General features: G+C 32.9%; 1 protein-coding gene across 1 annotated transcript in view; it reads left to right on the top strand.

The window, feature by feature from the left end:
* Positions 1-18,511, top strand: part of LOC109081928 (transient receptor potential cation channel, subfamily M, member 2) — a 32,746-nt gene extending 14,235 nt beyond the window's left edge. Inside the window, 24 exon segments of the mRNA XM_042730442.1 lie at positions 278-421; positions 424-488; positions 2,420-2,555; positions 2,637-2,782; positions 3,656-3,768; positions 3,985-4,092; positions 5,192-5,417; positions 5,882-6,000; positions 7,043-7,191; positions 7,448-7,606; positions 8,693-8,873; positions 9,359-9,540; positions 10,449-10,581; positions 11,525-11,612; positions 11,727-11,814; positions 12,532-12,680; positions 12,779-12,831; positions 13,914-13,946; positions 14,048-14,134; positions 14,331-14,409; positions 14,675-14,776; positions 15,177-15,293; positions 17,557-17,639; positions 18,472-18,511. Of these exon segments, the coding sequence (XP_042586376.1) occupies positions 278-421; positions 424-488; positions 2,420-2,555; positions 2,637-2,782; positions 3,656-3,768; positions 3,985-4,092; positions 5,192-5,417; positions 5,882-6,000; positions 7,043-7,191; positions 7,448-7,606; positions 8,693-8,873; positions 9,359-9,540; positions 10,449-10,581; positions 11,525-11,612; positions 11,727-11,814; positions 12,532-12,680; positions 12,779-12,831; positions 13,914-13,946; positions 14,048-14,134; positions 14,331-14,409; positions 14,675-14,776; positions 15,177-15,293; positions 17,557-17,639; positions 18,472-18,511 (2,780 nt within the window).
* The last annotated feature ends 290 nt before the right edge of the window (positions 18,512-18,801 follow it).

Raw genomic sequence — 18,801 nt, 5'->3', positions numbered from 1 at the left:
TATATATATATATATATATAATATATATATATATATATTGTTTTTTTTGCTGGTTTCTCATGTAAACTTAATTTTAAGTATGTTATTTTTTTACTGGAAAACAAAACCAAAAAAAAAACAAAAAAATGATTGAATTGATGATAAGAAAGTGGGTTATAAATTGCCATGAAAATAATGTCAAAATGCCAAAAATGTCAGAGATCTTAAAGAAGGCATCTTTTCTTTATACAAAATATAATGAATTTATTTATTTTTGACCTGGACATGTTTTTGACAGCCTTTCATTCTAGTTTGACTGTTTCCAGAAGAGTCGGAGTGATTTCTTCATTGTTTCTGGTCGTCTCTCAGGTGCCGTCCAAGGGTCTGGTGGATCTGCCGTGTTTAGGTGAAGAGTGGACCCCATACACGGTTTGGGACCCCGGCGGGATCTGTTCCTCTGGGCCGTCGTGCAGAATAACACAGAACTGGCAGAGATCGGCTGGGAGCAGGTACAGCATCCGTCACGAACGCTTCGTTTATCATTAATAATCAATCCAAATGGTTCCAGCGTAAAATGACTCACTCAGTTGAATAGGTTTGTCTTTTCCTCCTTTTGTGTCTTTTCCTCCTTTTGAGTCATGTTTACACAACTCTGTCAGAGCTCGCTATTTTTATGACATTAACTCATTTCAGAGAAACAAGTTTAATGTTTACAAATAAAACATCTATATTTCCATTCCAAAGATAACATCCAACACAAATCTTCCAACATATTCAGGTGAGGTAACCTGTTTACTGCTAACTAGTGAAACATTCCATTAATATGACGCTCAAAATAAATGTCAGATGGAAACAGTGTGCATTATTATGGAGTTTGTAGCTTAATTCACTATATTTGAAATAGATGAGCTGCAGTTCAGTTGCTGACAGTTCAGTAGAAATACTCTGAAAGCATCCAGTCATCTCATACCGGTGAATTATATTAGTCTTTATTTTTATATAATTATTATATAAATATAATTATTAGAATTGTGTAAGTCTATACAGAGTGATAGTCAAATGGGAGAAGCAGATGAACACAAGACAGCAGAACAAAATAAAGTTAAAGAGGGTAAACTTGATCATTCTGCTGAACTGTGCTCGTATGTTTGAAAAACTTCGGCTCTTATGTTCTTACTCTTAATCAAAATCATTGCTACTGACAATTTAGTACTGGCTGGATATTGGTAGAGATATTTCTACTAAACTCTACACCCTTGAGGTTGATCATATAATTAAACTGGTTAAGAAAAAAAAACAATTCACTGATACATTTGCATACCTATGTGCTGTTTATAATGAAATATTTTGTTATGATTAATAATACAGCTTATTGATGTTAACTATGTGTATTTATTATGTGTTGTTTTTGTTTTTAAGTGTCAAATAACCAATATGCTGAACCAATTTATTTTGTTTGTTTTTAACACAATACATGATCATTACACTATTAAAGAGCGATTAAAACTAAATTCATTCTGAATATTTAATAATAATAATACCCAATCAATCCCTTACATCAATTTGTGAATCGATGTGTTTGAATTGTTCATGTAACCAAACAAAACAGTTTACTGATTCATTTGAGCCCCTGTGTGGACTGTGATGTCTTTATAGCAAAATATTTTAAGGCTGTGTTTCATATTTTTTGACTGCTATATAAATTCTGGTGTTTTCTATTTTTATTGGTTTGCATTAACGCATCTATTCAAATGATGCATAATCTGATGATTCTAGCGTCAGTGTAGCTGCGATTGTAATTTTGGCAGCATTAATGACAGTCATGTGTGTGTGTGAGAGCGTGAGCATGTGTGTGTGTGTGAGAGCGTGAGCATGTGTGTGTGTGAGAGCGTGAGCATGTGTGTGTGTGTGAGAGCGTGAGCATGTGTGTGTGTGTGTGTGTGTGTGTGTGTGTGAGAGCGTGAGCATGTGTGTGGGTGTGGTGTGTGTGTGTGTGTGTGTTGTGTGTGTGTGTGTGTGTGTGTGTGTGTGTGTGTGTGTGTGTGTGTGTGTGTGTGTGTGTGTGTGTGTGTGTGTGTGTGTGTGTGTGAGCGTGTGTACTTGTTTATGCTACATTGTGGTGACCAAACGTACCCAGAAGAATAGTAAAACCTGATAGTTTTGACATTGTGCGGACCGGCCTTCAGTCCACATGAGGGGAAAAAATATTTAAAAAATAGTAAATGATGTTTATCTGTAAGTGTAACAATGCAGACAGGTTTAGGGGAAGGTTTAGGGTTAGGCGATAGAAAATATTGTTTGGTCAGTATAAAAGTAATAGAAGTCTATGGAAAGTCTCCACAATTCACAGAAACAAATGTGTATGTGTTTGTGTGTATGTACATGTGCATACACGCGCATGTGTGTGTGCGTGTGTGTTATGTGTGTGTTGTGTTTGCAGTGCAGAGACTGTATCGCAGCCGCTCTGGCAGCCTGTAAGATCTTGAGGAAGCTGGCGCAGGAGAGCGGAGAGGACGACAGCGAAGAGGCAAAGGAAATGAGAGAACTGGCCAGTCACTACGAGAAACAAGCCATCGGTACGAGCCGACACACATCACCTCATGTCCTCTGAGCAGAGCTGTGACCTTTAACCCTGTGCTGGTGTCTCCCTGTCCCAGGTGTGTTCAGTGAGTGTCACAGCTGGGATGCGCAGCGGGCGCAGAAGCTGCTGATCCGCGTCTCTCCGTCGTGGGGCAGAAGCACCTGTCTGTGGCTCGCACTCGAGGCCGACGCTAAGAGCTTCATCGCTCACTCAGGAGTCCAAGTGAACAAACCAGTCCTTTTGTTTACTTACTGAGAAATATTTAATTTAAAAAAAGATGCAAAAGTATCACAGAATGGTGCCATGTGACGTGTGCCATATATATATACATATACAGTAACATTAAATCATATACATCAATATTACCAATATCATGCTAATTATTTTGTGTTCAGTAACCAGTATGCACTTTTGAAGTTTAATTATTTTACTTGTTTTTTTTTCTAAACAGCAATGCATCTTTACACAAATCTTAAAGAGCAAATATTCATTTTTAATGTAATATAAAGTTATTAGTTTATATATATTATATTAGCTGTATATTAATTTATTTAGAAGGATTATTATATGATGATGATGATGATGATTATAACCACTATGAACTATTTTTATTTCTGTTTTTTGACACAATAATAAATATAAAAGAATATTTGAGAACAACTATTCATTATAAATATTACATAAAGATGTTATTATGTAATCTTATTATTGTTATTATTGTATTGCATAGATAAAACAATAATTTCTAAAATAATATTAGTTAGCTATTATTATTAATATTATATGTTATTGTTTTGTTAAATTTATTGCATATTTATTTATTTATTGTTTCACAGTCTTAATGGTTGTACATTTATTATTATTATTAATTTTAATATTATTATTTACTTTTTTATACAAATTATTGCTTTTGTTATTAATGGAATTTTATTTATGTATTATTTAAAAGTTGTTTTCTGGTCTAAAAGACTGCATATATATGCTTTTTAGGAGTTTGTGAAAGGGTAGGTAAGCAATTCATGCAAACCATACACTGATAATAATACAGTGTTACCTGTGAACGCTGTTATTTGAGCTGTTTTCTGTACGGCTCAGGCTCTGCTGACTCAGATCTGGTGTGGAGAGCTGTCTGTGGATAATCCACACTGGAAAGTGCTACTCTGCATGATCTTCTTTCCTCTCATATACACCGGCTTCCTGATCTTCAGGTAAAAACACTTGTTTTCATGGAACACCTTATTAAAAGCACTTTATTAAAGGGGAAAACTCTGAGTCATTACATGCACACACCATCAGATGGCAGCACTACACTGAATAATTTAGCTGCAAATTGCAATTTTACCACAAAACCATGACTTCCGATGGTTCGCAGTGGTTCTTATAAGTGGTGTTTTAACCCTTGATGTTAAATTGAACTATCGCAGACGAGATGAAGACATCCAGAGACAGGCCGAGAGGACGGAGCAGCAGAAACTGGCCATGGATGCAGTCTTTTCTGGAAGCTCAGATGCCAAAGCCAAACGGCATTACCGGTTAGTTACAGCCGCAAACTCTAAACATCTCCAGAGCACACTCACACCAGTGCATTTAAATGCATGAGTGAATCTCTTATATTATTGAATCAAACTAATGTTAGCATCATACCCATTATTTTTTATGTTTGAATTGTTCAGTAACCAATGATGAATATGCTGAATCATTTTGAAAATCATTTGTTGTTTTTTAACACTATAATACATAATCTTTGGACTATTAAAGAACAATTATTTATGAATATTACACAAAGAATTATTATTACATAACTAATATGCAGAACCAAATTGTAATTATCTTAATTAAATTTTTTTTGTTTGTTGTCAGATTGTTAAAGAACAGTTATTCATTATGATTATTGTATAAAGTGATTTTCATTATAATATATAGATAGATAGATAGATAGATAGATAGATACAGTGTGTATGTGTATGTGTGTGTGTGTATATATATATATATATACATACATACACACACACGCACACACACACATACATATATATATTTGTGTTTTCAGGTTTGGACAGCTTTTTCCCTTAATAAATTAATCATTTAAAAACTGCATTTTGTATTTACTCGGGTTATCTTTGTGCATTGTTAAAATTTGTTTGATGATCTGAATTATTCAAGTGTGACAAATATGCAAAAAATACAAATAAAAAACAGTAAGGGGGCAAAAACTTTTTCACACCACTGTATTGTTGTTATTATTTTCATGTAATATTCATAATGAGTTGTTATTATTATAATCATTATCACATAACCATTATGCACAACAAATTTTAATTATTCATTATGAATATTACAAAAAGATTATTATTATTGTTGTTGTCTTTATGCACTATTCATAACAGGTTATAATTAGTAATATTGTTATTACATAACCAATATGCACAACCATTAATAATAGTCTTTAGGCTATTAAATAACAATTATTCATTATGAATATTACATAAAGATATTATTATTATTATTATTATTATAAATGAATGTATCTACAGTAATGTATGAAACTTAAGTTACCATCTAGAATCATAATAAACTATTTCTGTATATGTAAATCTGTCTGAATACTGAGTGATTGTTGTTGTGTCTCAGCGGCTCCTCGCAGAAGCCTGAGCTGGAACCTCTGAACTGTTCGTCTCGTCTGATGAGTCTGTTCACGTCACCTCAAGTCAAGTTTTACTGGAATATCGCCTCCTATTTTGGCTTCCTGTGGCTGTTTGCCGTGGTGCTCATGATCGATTTCCAGGCCTATCCGTCGTGGAGGGAACTTCTGCTGTACGTGTGGCTCACCTCGCTGGTGTGTGAGGAGTTTAGACAGGTGAGACACACACACACAACAACATAGTCCATATTAATTGATAAAGCTGGTATACTGCTATTATATCTGTCTGTCTGTCTGTTTTTTTTTTTTCTCTAAACTTTCAGAAAGGCTTTATATATGTCTATGTGCCTATGTAATAAATGTTTATTTATTTTTCCATTTAAAGATTATTTATTAATGTATTATTTCATTTAAGTACATTTTCAAACATAAAGTTTTTGTTTTTAATTAAAATATTGATTTTTTTTTATTAAAATAATTTTTATTAATATGTTGTTTATATGCTAGTATATATTTATTTTTAATTAAAATGTTTTTGTTAATTATGTATTATAATTGTAATTATATTAATTATAATTATTTATACAATTTTTTTGTACATATTTATTTTTATTACCATTTTATTTGAATTTTAAAATAAATTAAATTCCACCAAAACTCCAAAAACATTTACTCCACAGTTGTATCATGACTTTGACGGCTCTGGTTTCCGGAGGAAAGCGAAGATGTACATCAGTGATCTGTGGAACATTCTGGATGTGCTGTCAATCATGCTGTTCATTGTTGGTCTGGTCTGCAGGTAAATGCAATTTCTGTTTCACTCAATACAGTTCAGACATGATTAATATTAATTCAGTACAGTTCATATTTGATTTCAGTAAATTGAGATTAAACAGAAATTATGCTCATACTTAGAGCTGTGTAGGAAAATTGAAAAACAATTATTTATGTGTGTATTATATATATATATATCTATATATATATATATATATATATATATATATATCTGTATTTATGTATTTCCTATTAAATCAATTAGGGTTTTTTTTTTAATCGAGGAATCATAATTTCAACCAAACAGTCAGTGTAGTCAATTTAATTCAAAATGTTTAATATTAGACTCAAAATACAGTAAAAATCTTGTTATAATAATCATTTTCATTTAAGGCAGAGCTCTAGAACAGATTAATGAATTACACAAGTTAATCAGAACCTGTATAAATCATACATTTGTTTTTAGAGGAACTAGTTGTAAACAGCTGTAAATTGGTTGTTACACAAAGTATTTACAGATTTGCATATTGTTTGGGTAATAAAAAGCAATACATAGCAACATAGACAGATGTTTACTAAAACATTTTAATGCATTCAAAATTTCATGTGGAATTCCAAGTTATGAATCTGTTCGTTGAAAATTTTATTCAAAATGCAAATTAAATATATGGCATTAAATTGTTATTATTGTTGCATATGCAAACAATTAATGATTGTTATTATAAAATTGCACATGGAATTATTAAATATGTATATGTGCAAAAATAGGTTGTTTTGTATTCTTATCAGTGACTGTTAATCAGTAGTTGAAGTCAGTTGTAGACCATTTTTTAAAAACAGATATAAAATAAAATTTTATACAAAATGCAATTTAAATATGCAATAAAATGTTGCACATAATGCAATTTAAATATACACTATGCTTTAATAGACTCTCTTCTAGGCCATATAATTGAATCATAAAGTTTTTGTTCCTTGTGTGTTCATTTAAATTCAGTTGAGTTGCACAATGACTCAGAGATGAATTCAAAGAAAAGGAAATCAGTTTTTTTGTGTTTGTTGCACAGACTGCAGGCCTCCGGTACTGTGTTCTACGTGGGTAAAGTTGTTCTCTGCATCGACTTCATCATATTCAGTCTCCGATTAATGGCCATCTTCACTATCAGCCGAACCCTGGGCCCCAAGATAATCATCGTCAGGAGAATGGTGGGTTTGTGTGTTCATAATGCTCGTTTATTCAGTGCAAATGTGTTATGTTATAATTCTACACAGCCTTAGTGGTGAGAGAATCACAAGGAATCAAATATTTCTTGAGCTTATGAAATAAAAGAGTTCATTGTAATATGAAACATTCTGAAAAAGATTCGTATGAGCCTCTCATCTCATAATGCAACATGTAAGGGCAAATGCAGACAGACTGAGATATGAATGTTTTCTCTTCTCTTTGCAGATGACTCATCTCATAATGCAAGTCTTCTTCATGTTTCTGCTCAGTATCTGGGTGGTGGCGTATGGCGTGGCCAAGCAGGGCATTTTGATTCACAATGAAGAGAGACTGAACTGGATCATCCGCGGAGCCGTCTATGAGCCCTACCTCATCATATTCGGCAACGTCCCCACTAATATAGACAGTGAGCAGTTTACTAACTTTACTAATGAAATCACTCGATAGGCGCTTAAGGAAGAGATCACAACAGTAGGGTTCTGATATATAAATCTCATTTATTTGTCTATCTGTCTAGAGAAATCGATTTTGTGTGAACATATTAAGACACACCTGCTTTGAGCTCCGAAAGTTGGTTTGATTTATACTTTAAGAAGAATATTTAAATATGCAATAAATTTACTGAAAAATGCAAGTTTGTTTTATTATAAAATATTGCATTTGCAAATATTAAATATATGTAATTATTTTATTTAAATCAAAATTTAATGCAGAATGCTATGTAGATATGCACTAAAATTATATTTGTTATAATATTATACTATATTAAACTGTTCATATTTGTTGCTATATTATAAGTAATTGCATATGCAAATACTTGAAGTCAATGACTAAAATATTGCATATGCAAATTTTTATTGTTTGCTATTTTATTATAAACTATTGCATATAAAAATATATAAATATGCAAAAATATGTTGTTTTGTATACTTACAGTAAATGACTGTAAGTCAGTAGATGAAGTCAGTTATAAGTAAGTTGTTGAAATGTTTCTGCGATAATCTTTAGCACAAAATGCAATTTAAATATAGTATAAAACTGTGTTTGTTTTAATGTTGTATTATCAAATATTGCATGTGCATATTGTTTATTATAAGTGATTGCATATGAAAATATTAACTATTATATGTAAATACGTTTATGTGTAAAAATTAAATGTAACAAAAGTTTTGTATACTACTACTCAATAACTAGAACTAAAATCAGCAGTTGAAGTGAGTTATAATTTAGTGTAAGAACATTTTTTCTTTAAATACGCAGTCACATTTAATGAAAAATGCTGTTTAAATAAACTGTTATATTACTATAAAATATTGCATATGTGATTAAAATGAAAAAAAAAAAAGAAGCAAGTTTTCTATAGTTGAAATCAATGACTAAAGTCAGTAGTCTAAATCAGTCACTAGGCAGTTTAGGAACGTTCAGAAATACTAAGAATTAGTCCAAATAAAGAGCAGTCCGAAAGCTAATGTTTCTGTATTTTGTGATCCAGACACTCAGTTTGATATGGCCAGCTGTAGTGTGAACGGCTCCGATCCTCTGAAGCCCAAATGTCCCATGCTGAACGATGAGAACATGCCGGCCTTCCCAGAATGGCTGACCATCATCATGCTGTGCGTCTATCTGCTGTTCGCCAACATCCTGCTGCTCAACCTCCTCATCGCCATCTTCAAGTGAGTAAACCGACAGAGACGGGTGACCACAAACACCTACCTGCTTCATCTGCACAGCGACTCTGTTTCCAAAACCTAGTGAGCTGGCTTGAATGTCTCCTGTTCAGTGCTCTTCATAAAATACTAGACTTGACATTGACATCTGATTTCAATAGATTTGACCATTTATATGTTGTAAAGCTAACAACAAGGCACTATAACTAACACACAACACAAATAAATACTTGATTGCTTCTATTGTCATCATTTGTAAGTCACATTGGATAAAAGCGTCTGCTAAATGACTAAATGTACATGTATTATGCCTTAAAATGCAGACAGCTTACTTGGTTTTGTAATATGAAAGCCCATATATCTTCATAAGTCTCAGGTTGTATGTTGTCAATCGTGAAGCGTTTCCTGTACAAAACTGTAGAAGTTGCATTATAAAACATTGCAGTGAATTTCAGAGCTTTACACTCTCTCTCACTGTGCATCACTCACAGCTACACGTTCCAGGAGGTCCAAGACAACACAGACACTATCTGGAAGTTCCAGCGCTACGAGCTGATTAAGGAGTACCACAGTCGACCCGCTCTTCCTCCACCCTTCATCCTCCTCAGTCACCTCATCCTCTTCATCAGAGCAGTGCTGCTGCGCTACCCTCCACAGAGACACAAAACCTTCAGTGAGCCTAAACACCTTCTCATGATAGATTACTGATCTCCAATAGTCAACAGCATGAAGTCTAGTCCACTTTATACTGGCCTAGAAGCGCACACTTAGACAGGACGAGTCTGTCTAATCAACATAAAAAGCAACAATAATTATTCATTTTATTTAATTACCTGCGGCATGTATACAGTATCTGTAATAGATGATATTACACTAATGCTAAAATATAAATAGTGTATTGCCCAACAAACTGAAATAAATGTTCTAGAATTAAAGCTGAAGTTTTAAAATATATTATATATATTCGAAAAAAATATATAAATTAAAGCTAAATGGAAATATGTAAAAAATAAATAAATAAATAAAAATGATCAAATGGATATTAATTAATTAAAAGGGAAAATATTTATAATTTAAAAATAATAACATAAGAAATATATATATATATACAGTACATATATATATATATATATATATATATATATAATTAAAAATAATAATAATCCAAATGAAAACTGAAAATATGCTATACCAGTATATAAATAATACTAAAATAACATTGTTGTGTGTTACTCTGCATTTTAACAACTCTGAACTTGACTAATCCAATCAGAATTGCCCATTTTAAATTATGTATTTTTTTAAACTAATTTATTTAATTTTTTTTTTTTTTTTTTTTTTTAGAATTGCCTGTTTTTGTATGAATTTGACATTTACATATATGCTTTCAGCAGATGCTTTTATTCAATGTGACTTACATTGCGTTCAGTGTTTACATTTCATCAGTTCATGCATTTCCTGGGAACCAAACCCAATGAATTTGGTAGTGCTGGAAAAGCACTTTCATTTTTTATGTTTTTGTTAGTTTAAAGCAGCTGTTGAGTGTCTCGATCCCTGGTTTAAGTGCATGATTCTTCATAGGACAGGAACTGGAGCAGACTGAGGAAGAGGAGCTGTTGTCATGGGAGGCCTACATGAAGGACAACTATCTGGCATCGACACGACAGGACGAGAGCCAGAGCGTGGAGCATCGTATCCAGGACACCGCGGAGAAGTACAACATCAAACAGAGCAGCTCATGTGCTCGCTGATCTGAATTCAGACGAGGAAATGTTTAAATCTACTCGAGAATATGGGGAGGAGCATAGCAATGGTCTGAATGTGTAGGGGAGGAGCTTAAAATAATATTAATGAGCTTAAAATTCTCACATTCATGAATATTAATTACATGGCATGATGTTCCTACCTGATTTACATTCTGAGTAATATTACTGTTTGCACATTTTGACTGTAAAAAAAAAAATCCATCTGCTTCAACTTAAAATAAACTTAAATGATTTAAAAAAAATTAGTTGAATCTTGTATAACTTAAGAATAAATGAATATGAATTTCAGCTATTAAAATATGTCAGTCTTCCAAAATAAAAAAAAAAAAATCTGTGCCTGACATTTTTGCTACAAAGTTCAGATTATGCCTTCAGATTTTTAAAATGATTTGTTTTCTAAATGTAATACAGAACAATATAAATTAAAGCTAAATAGAAATATTTACAAAAATAACAAATAAATAACAAAAGCAAAAAACTTTAAAAAAAAAACTTGTAAAATGAAAATCTAAAAAGAAAATGTAAAATATTAATAATTTCTAAAATATAAATATAGTACTATGGTATATAGTACATAAATGCTATTATTGTTTACATTTATGCATATTAATTGTATATAATTATACATATATATCCTTAATGTACACAGGGGCTATTTATATATATATATATGGATATTTATATATATATATGGATATTTATATATATATATATATATATATATATATATATTATATATATATTTGTGTGTGTGTGTGTGTGTGTGTGTGTGTGTGTGTGTATACAAGTAGTATGTCATTAATGCATAATCATAAGGCATTCAAATGACATTTCAATTAAACTTTGAATCTCAAGCTGGTATAAAGGTTAATGGTGTCTGTTTCCTCTCAGGGTTGGTGTGATGTCAGAACTTCTGGAGCGCGAGTCGGAGATGGTTTCTGCCACCATGGCAAAACGACTGTCCAAGCTTGAAGACCAGGTGTCTTTCTGCCACAGATATCACACAATCAGTGTTTGTGGTCTGTTCATGTTTTCAGGCAGTGTGTCAAAGCAAATGTGAGTGTCGGATGGTGAATGTCTTGTCTTCTGGCAGGTCTCGGAGTCCACCAAAGCTTTACGATGGATTATAGATGCACTGAAATCTCAGGGATGCAAATCCAAAATGCAGCCGCCACTAATGAGTGAGCAGAGTGTTTTTAAATCAGCTCTTATGAGATGTATGCATCCTTCTGGATCATGATATGTATGTTTAACAAGCTTCATTTTTTTAAGTATTCGAGGAACAAATAATGTTTTTTTTTTAAATGACAACCTACTGTTCAAAAGTTTGGGGTCAGTGAGATTTTGTAATGGTTTTTGAAAAACGTCTTTTCTGCTCTTCAGGGCAGCATTTATTTGATCAAAAATACTGTAAAAATAGTTAAATATTATTACAATTTAACAATTTAGTTTTCTGCATGAATACATGTTAAAATGCAATTTATTGCTGTGATGCAAAGCTGAATTTTCAGCATCATCATTCTAATATTTGCTGATTTCTGATTATCATCAATGTTGAAAACAGTTGTGCTGCCTTATATTTTTGTGGAAACAGTGATGCATTTTATTTTTCAGGATTCTTTGTTTAGTAGACATTTCAAAAGAACAGCATTTATTTGAAATGGAAATCTTTAATGTTTTCAACATTATAAATGTCTTTTTTGTCACTTTTGATTATTTTATGTTGTGATTGATGATTGATGATTTTAATTTTTTGTTTTTTGGAATAAATAATGATGTTTGGAGTATTTTAGATGACCTATTATTTATCATCACTTATTTTTGCACCCTGTTTTGTGCCTTAATTCAAGGCAGTAGCTGTCTGCTGCTGTTGTGAATGAACTCTTCTGTCTGTCCAGAAGGTAGAAGCTCTGACAGAGATGACGGTGAATCCAGTGGACAGGAGACAGATGAAGAAGCGGCTCCTCACACGTTTGCACGTCAGCTTCAGTATCCCAGCAGTACAGTCAAACGCTTCCCCGTGCCTGAGGAGAAGGTGCCCTGGGAGGTGCCTGAAAACAATCATATAACATATTTTACCAAATTAAACAACATTATTTTGGATTGTTTATCTTATATGACTCATGTGACTTATGCTTTTTTTAGGTAAACTTCACTCCATATCTTCCCCCAGTTTACAATGAACAGGACAGCAGCGAGTGAGTTTCATTCTGACAAATTAATCAAACTGATCAGGGATATAGTTTTGTGCAATTGTTGTGCACTATTAAATGTATTGTCTGCATGCTTCAAAGTGAAGTCTCTTCTCTAATGCGTTCAAGTCATGTCGGAAAGATCTTGTTTACAAGTTGAACACATATGAATGAAAACATGTTGAATGCAATGAATGCAGTGTCTGTATTAATAGTAAATTTGTTTAAAACAGGGTTATCATAGTTTACTAAATCTAAAACAATAAAAAAACAGCTTCGTTATTTGAAATAGAATAAATTTTAACTGAAATAAAATATAATTTTGAAAAATGTAATAAATAAATTATAGATTATGTAATTATATATAAAGGAAAACAAAATCAGATAGATTTTTTTTTTTTTTTGATGGCTTAAAATACCTAAAGCTAAAATATAAATTAAGGAAACCTATATAGGCTTATTTAAAAACAAACAAACAAAAACACAACAAATTAACTAAAACTTTAATTAAAATTACAATTAATTTTTTTCCCAGCTAGATGCAAAGGCAACATTTCTATTAAAAAAATGCAAAAATTAACTAAAGTTAAAATGAACTGTTTTATTCCAGCTAGTTGCCAGTGCAACATTTCTATTTTTATTTAGTTTAACTTGACATGAAACTAAAAATACAACCACATATAACAAAACTAATAGAAAATGACAAAACACAACAAAATACTAAAACGTAAACTAAAATGAAAATGGGAAACATAAAAATGAAGACTAATTGAAAAATTGAAAATTCTAGTAACTGAAGACTTTTGCACAGTAGTGTAGATAGAATAAATAAAATTTACGTAGAATATATTATGATTCAGTTATTCATAGTTTGAATAAAAACAGAAAAGCAAAAAAAAAAACATCTTTATTCATCATCGATTTTAAAAATTATAGTTTCTAGACTTTATGTAGAGAATGTACATCGCCAATTTTAATGGAATTGATGGGAACAGTACTTCACTGAATTGCAATTTTGAAAGACTTATTATAAATCTTAAAAATGCGTTTTGTTTTTGTAAATAAAAACACCCTTTTTCCCTGTACAGCTCTGACACTTTCAGTTCTTGGACAAAGCACAGGTATGCAAAACATATATTCATCTGTGTCTTTATTCTCCTACCGGATTTTACATTTAATTTGTTTGAGTGCTAAATTTTATTCTCATGAATGGATTTGGCAGGAATCCAGGAGGAAGGACTGGGATTCGGGGAAAAGGGGCTCTGAAATCCCTCGGTCCGAATCACATTCTCCACCCAGTCCTCACCAGGTGAAGTAAAATCTCCTTTATGTCCTGATCTCCACCGGAAATAAACTCTAATCTCATTTCAGATTGACGTTTACAACCGAACATACAAAAAACAACACAGTCCCACAGCATTTATGAGATTATAGCAGATTAGAGATGGCGTTCATCCCGCTGTAAGTGTAAGATGAATCAGAGAGCTTTCTGTCTATTTTTAAAGGTGGCGTGATGCTGAACACAAGGTGCTGGAGTTTCTCGCAGTTTGGGATGAAGCAGAGAAACACTGGGCTCTTCCTGGGGTGAGAACGCAGAAAATCTGATGTATGATATATATATATATATATATATATATTATATATATATATATATATATATATATATATATAGACACACTACAGAACAAAAATTTTTGAATATTTAGGAGATAGTTTAATATTTTTTTTGGAACATAGATTAACTAGTTACATTCAACACAACACAAACTGGCTTTAGAGATATGTGCTAAGCATACTGTATAATTGAGTCAATCCTAAATTTTTGTTCCTAAACTTTTTTTTCTTGCAGTGCTCATCTAAACCCGATGAGCCTCTAGCACAGACACTGGAGAAGATTCTGGGTAAAAAGTTACATGACAAGACCAAGTCTAAACTAGAGGCTGGAGAAGAGGTGAGAATGATAAATCCACAAGACTTCACTGATTAAAAGACAATGAGACAGACATTAGATCATAGATTTGAACTGCATTACTTTTCATATATTAATATGGGCTACTTGTAGCTAGTAGCTTAACTTTCATTAAGCAGATATGCCCTGTTGCATGGAAAAAAATACAGCATGCAATAAATAAATAATTACAGAATTTATTTATTATTATTAATTTTTTTTTATGAATTTACCCCCTTCCATGAACTGTATGATTGCATTTTTTTTGCATTATATTTTTCTGTAATATATTTTGTTCACACACTATCACCTGGGTGCAACTGCTGTAAACAGAAATTGCCAAAAAATCCCAATTAATTACCCAAGCGGTTTACACAGCATGTGTGTTTTCTCTGTGATGCAGGTGTATAAGGGTTATGTAGATGACAGCAGGAACACTGATAATGCCTGGATAGAGACCACCATCGTCACACTTCACTGTGACAAACACACTCCGCTCATGGCAGATCTGAACCGCATTGTGAGTAGAAAATATCACTTCCTCTCATACATGCAGCAATTTTGCGTTACTACTTTAAAGGTAGATTTGTATTGAAATGACGTCAAAGCGTTTTTTGATTTTACAGATAAACTAAAAAGGCTGCTCACAAGTGCCAAAGGCAAGGCAATGGCACTTAAATCCATGAATATGGTATAAATCCATACCCCATGATGCAAGTCAGACACATACAAACCCTCTGCTGGTTTGACTCATGCAATCTGCCAAACAACAGGCCTTTCCTTCTCAACTGAGACTGACTCATCTCACACTTTTCACGTTGCACTGTGCTGTTTCCCCACAAGTATGCCAAGGAAAACTATCAAAGCATTTGTTTTATGTGTTAATATTTATTATATATAGAAAATATATATATTGATAATTATATTAATAAAAAAAAAAAGCAAATCCGATTAATCTGTCCCCTGTAAGAGATATGTGTCCATTAGCGGGTGTGATTAAAAGTGTGATATGTGGTATAAAAAGTAAGGTAAATGTAACAGATGAATGTGGATGAATTGTGGAGACTTTCCCAATTTAAACTTACAGTAATCAATTTGTAATTGTATAAATATATACACTGGCCCATCTTCCAAAAAAAGTAGCGCCACTCTAATATATTGGACCGCCTTTTAGCCGTTGATTATGGCATTCATATCGCTGTGGCATCATTTGGATAAGCTTCTGCAATGCACAGACATTTATTTCCTGTCCAAGAGTTGCAGTTAATTTTTCACCAGGATCTTGTGTTTGGATGATGGGAGAGTCGGACTGCTGCTCAAAGTCTCTCTCTCCAGCACATCCCAAAGATTCTCACTGGGGTAAAGGTACTGACTCTGGACGTCGGGTGGTGGCCAATCCATTGTGTGAAAATGATGTTGCATGCTCAACTGAAAACCCCTCTTTCTTCCCACAATTTGAGCTTGATGAATCCTGGCATTGTCATCTTGGAATATTGCCGTGCCATCATGGAAGAAAAAATGAATTGATGGAATAACCTGGTCATGCCAGTTACATTCAGGTGAGTCAGCTGACCTCCATCTTTGGTGCACATAACATAATCATCCATGCAGTAATTAGCCAGTGGAGGATCCTTATACTATTTCCCTTAGTTAAATCCCGGTGGTGACTTTTTTTTTTTTTTGGACAGGCAGTGTATATTAAAATATATACTTTTTCATAAAAATTATTCGAAATGTAATTGCATTGAGCTGGTAAGACATATTTATGCCCATTAAGTGTTTGGTGCTTGTTTTTTTGTGTATAAAGCCCGTATATGTGCCCACTGTTATAATGGCTTAGTATATATAACATATATATATATTTACTTTATATATATATATATTATATATAGATATATATCGATAATAGTATATACTGTATATATACATAAGAAGAAAATGACAGATGCTATGATTGGGATTTTTCCAAAAGTTTGCAGTGGTCCCCTATACAGTGCATCTTGCATATTTAATATTTTAATAAAGAATATCTATGCTTTTTATGAGTTTGTGGGGATTTCCCAATTTTTTTTTAAACTTCAGCATTTATATATGTGACACTGGAGCACAAACGCAGTCTTAAGGTCGCGGGGGTAATAACTGTATTTTAGCAATAGCCAAAAATACAGTAAGCGATTGTATTGGTCAAACGAATTATCGATTTTCAAATTCCAGATTTTTCAAATAGTTTGTATCTCTATCTCCGCAATAGGCTTATGCTGATCCTAGTCACCCTAATAAACCATACAATCATAGTACAGCTTATTTATCTCCGATTCTGAGGATGTTATAAATCTCAAGGTCAAAAAATGACAAAAACTTAAGTTTTAGTGGTCCAGTGGTCACATATAAATGTTTTTTTAATATTTTACTTTAATAGAATAAAATTCTTTTTACCATTTTTCCCCAATTTTTAAATGTATTATTTTAACAGTATCTCGTTGTGTTAAAATCAGGATTTATTGCTAACAGATGCTTTGTATTAATGGATAATTTCCTGATGTAAAAACTCTCTGAGGAGCTGACTTCTGAAACACTGTCTACAAGATTTGGATCCCAGTTGGAAGCAGTCTACGATAGACATTGAAGCATCATAAGCACATTCAGTTTTTACTGTCCCTGGGCAGGTCCATATTCTTCAGCGCTCCATAAGTGGTTTTTATTTAGTGGACTATTGCGCCAGTATTGCAGCTCTTATTGGGTTTAGCAGATTAATTTCAAAGCTGTCTTTGTGTTTGCTGCAGGTTGAGAGCTCGCCCCCTTCATCACCATACAGACCGCGCTCCAGTGGGCGGGAATTGAGCAGCACTGCGTGTGTTTTTGTCCGGTACCAGCGAGAGGCATCTGCGTCATATAGCCCAGTGTCACTAACACACACTTTTTCGACCCTCAGAACACACACACAAACACACTCCTGTGTTCTTTAAAGGTGTGGCATTTTCTTGTGCACAACAAACTTGTGGAAGATGGTTCTCTGCCACAGGCATAAAAAACTAAAAAAGTGCACGCAAGAATAACTCACTCCATCTTTAAGCTACACACACTAAACATCATTAAGTTGGCCTTTTATCAATCAAATCTACTGTCAGGAATTGTAAGATATAAGCGTCAGAATTGTGAGATTTAGTAGTTCATAGTATTCTAAAAAAAAAAGATTAGAATCATCTATTCATATTTACTTTAACGTACGAACAAAACATCGTAAGGAACATCAAGAAACCTATGTTATTTAAAACCGCGAAAAAGAACGTCAATCTACCCTTTTTTCAAGATTTAGTCCACCGGCGTTAATCTACTGCTACTCTCTTTCTGAACATCTGTGTTGTCGGTACAAATTGGTGGATTTCAGCGTTATGATTGGTTCATAGTCGCCTGTCACTCAAGCTCCTGCCAAAGGTCAATTTCGATTTTTCTATCTTTGGAAATTCTCGAACTTAAGTGTTCCCTTGACATGAACATTCGTGGTGAGTATATCTGAAGTGAGTTTACGGATATCCCATCCTCCATTTCTGACTTTGTTTTTTTCTTGCAAGTAAAAAACAAGGTTGGTATTGTGAGTTTAACATTTTTATCATGTGGGCCAGAAACGGGCCTTTTCGTGACCAAACAGCAGCAACGAAATTATGTTCAGTTTCTGTTGTATGCTGTTAATGTGCCAGATTCTCGCTCACGTTCATGCGATTTCTGTACAATCCATAAAGCCATACATTTAGGCTTCACACATATTGGTGCTCCTTTGAATATGTTTTATAATGCATTATTGTATCTTTTAGTTATTTTGCACAGAAGTTTCGATATCTGGGTCAATTTTAAATTACAAATGTCAGATCCAATATCACGTTTTTAGTTTGCTACATGTCACATCAAATATAATGTTCTATAATGCAAGAAAAAATGTGTGTGAGCTGTTGCAGGGTGAAGTAAGGACCTTGTTTAGTATGCAATGACATGACCAAGTGGTGTAATATTATCCAATAAAACGCATGGAC

The sequence above is a fragment of the Cyprinus carpio genome, chromosome B9, assembly GCF_018340385.1.
Source record: "Cyprinus carpio isolate SPL01 chromosome B9, ASM1834038v1, whole genome shotgun sequence".
In the NCBI taxonomy this organism is placed as follows: domain Eukaryota; kingdom Metazoa; phylum Chordata; class Actinopteri; order Cypriniformes; family Cyprinidae; genus Cyprinus; species Cyprinus carpio.
Note: the sequence above shows the minus strand (reverse complement) of the source record. Positions and strands in the feature narration are given on the sequence as shown.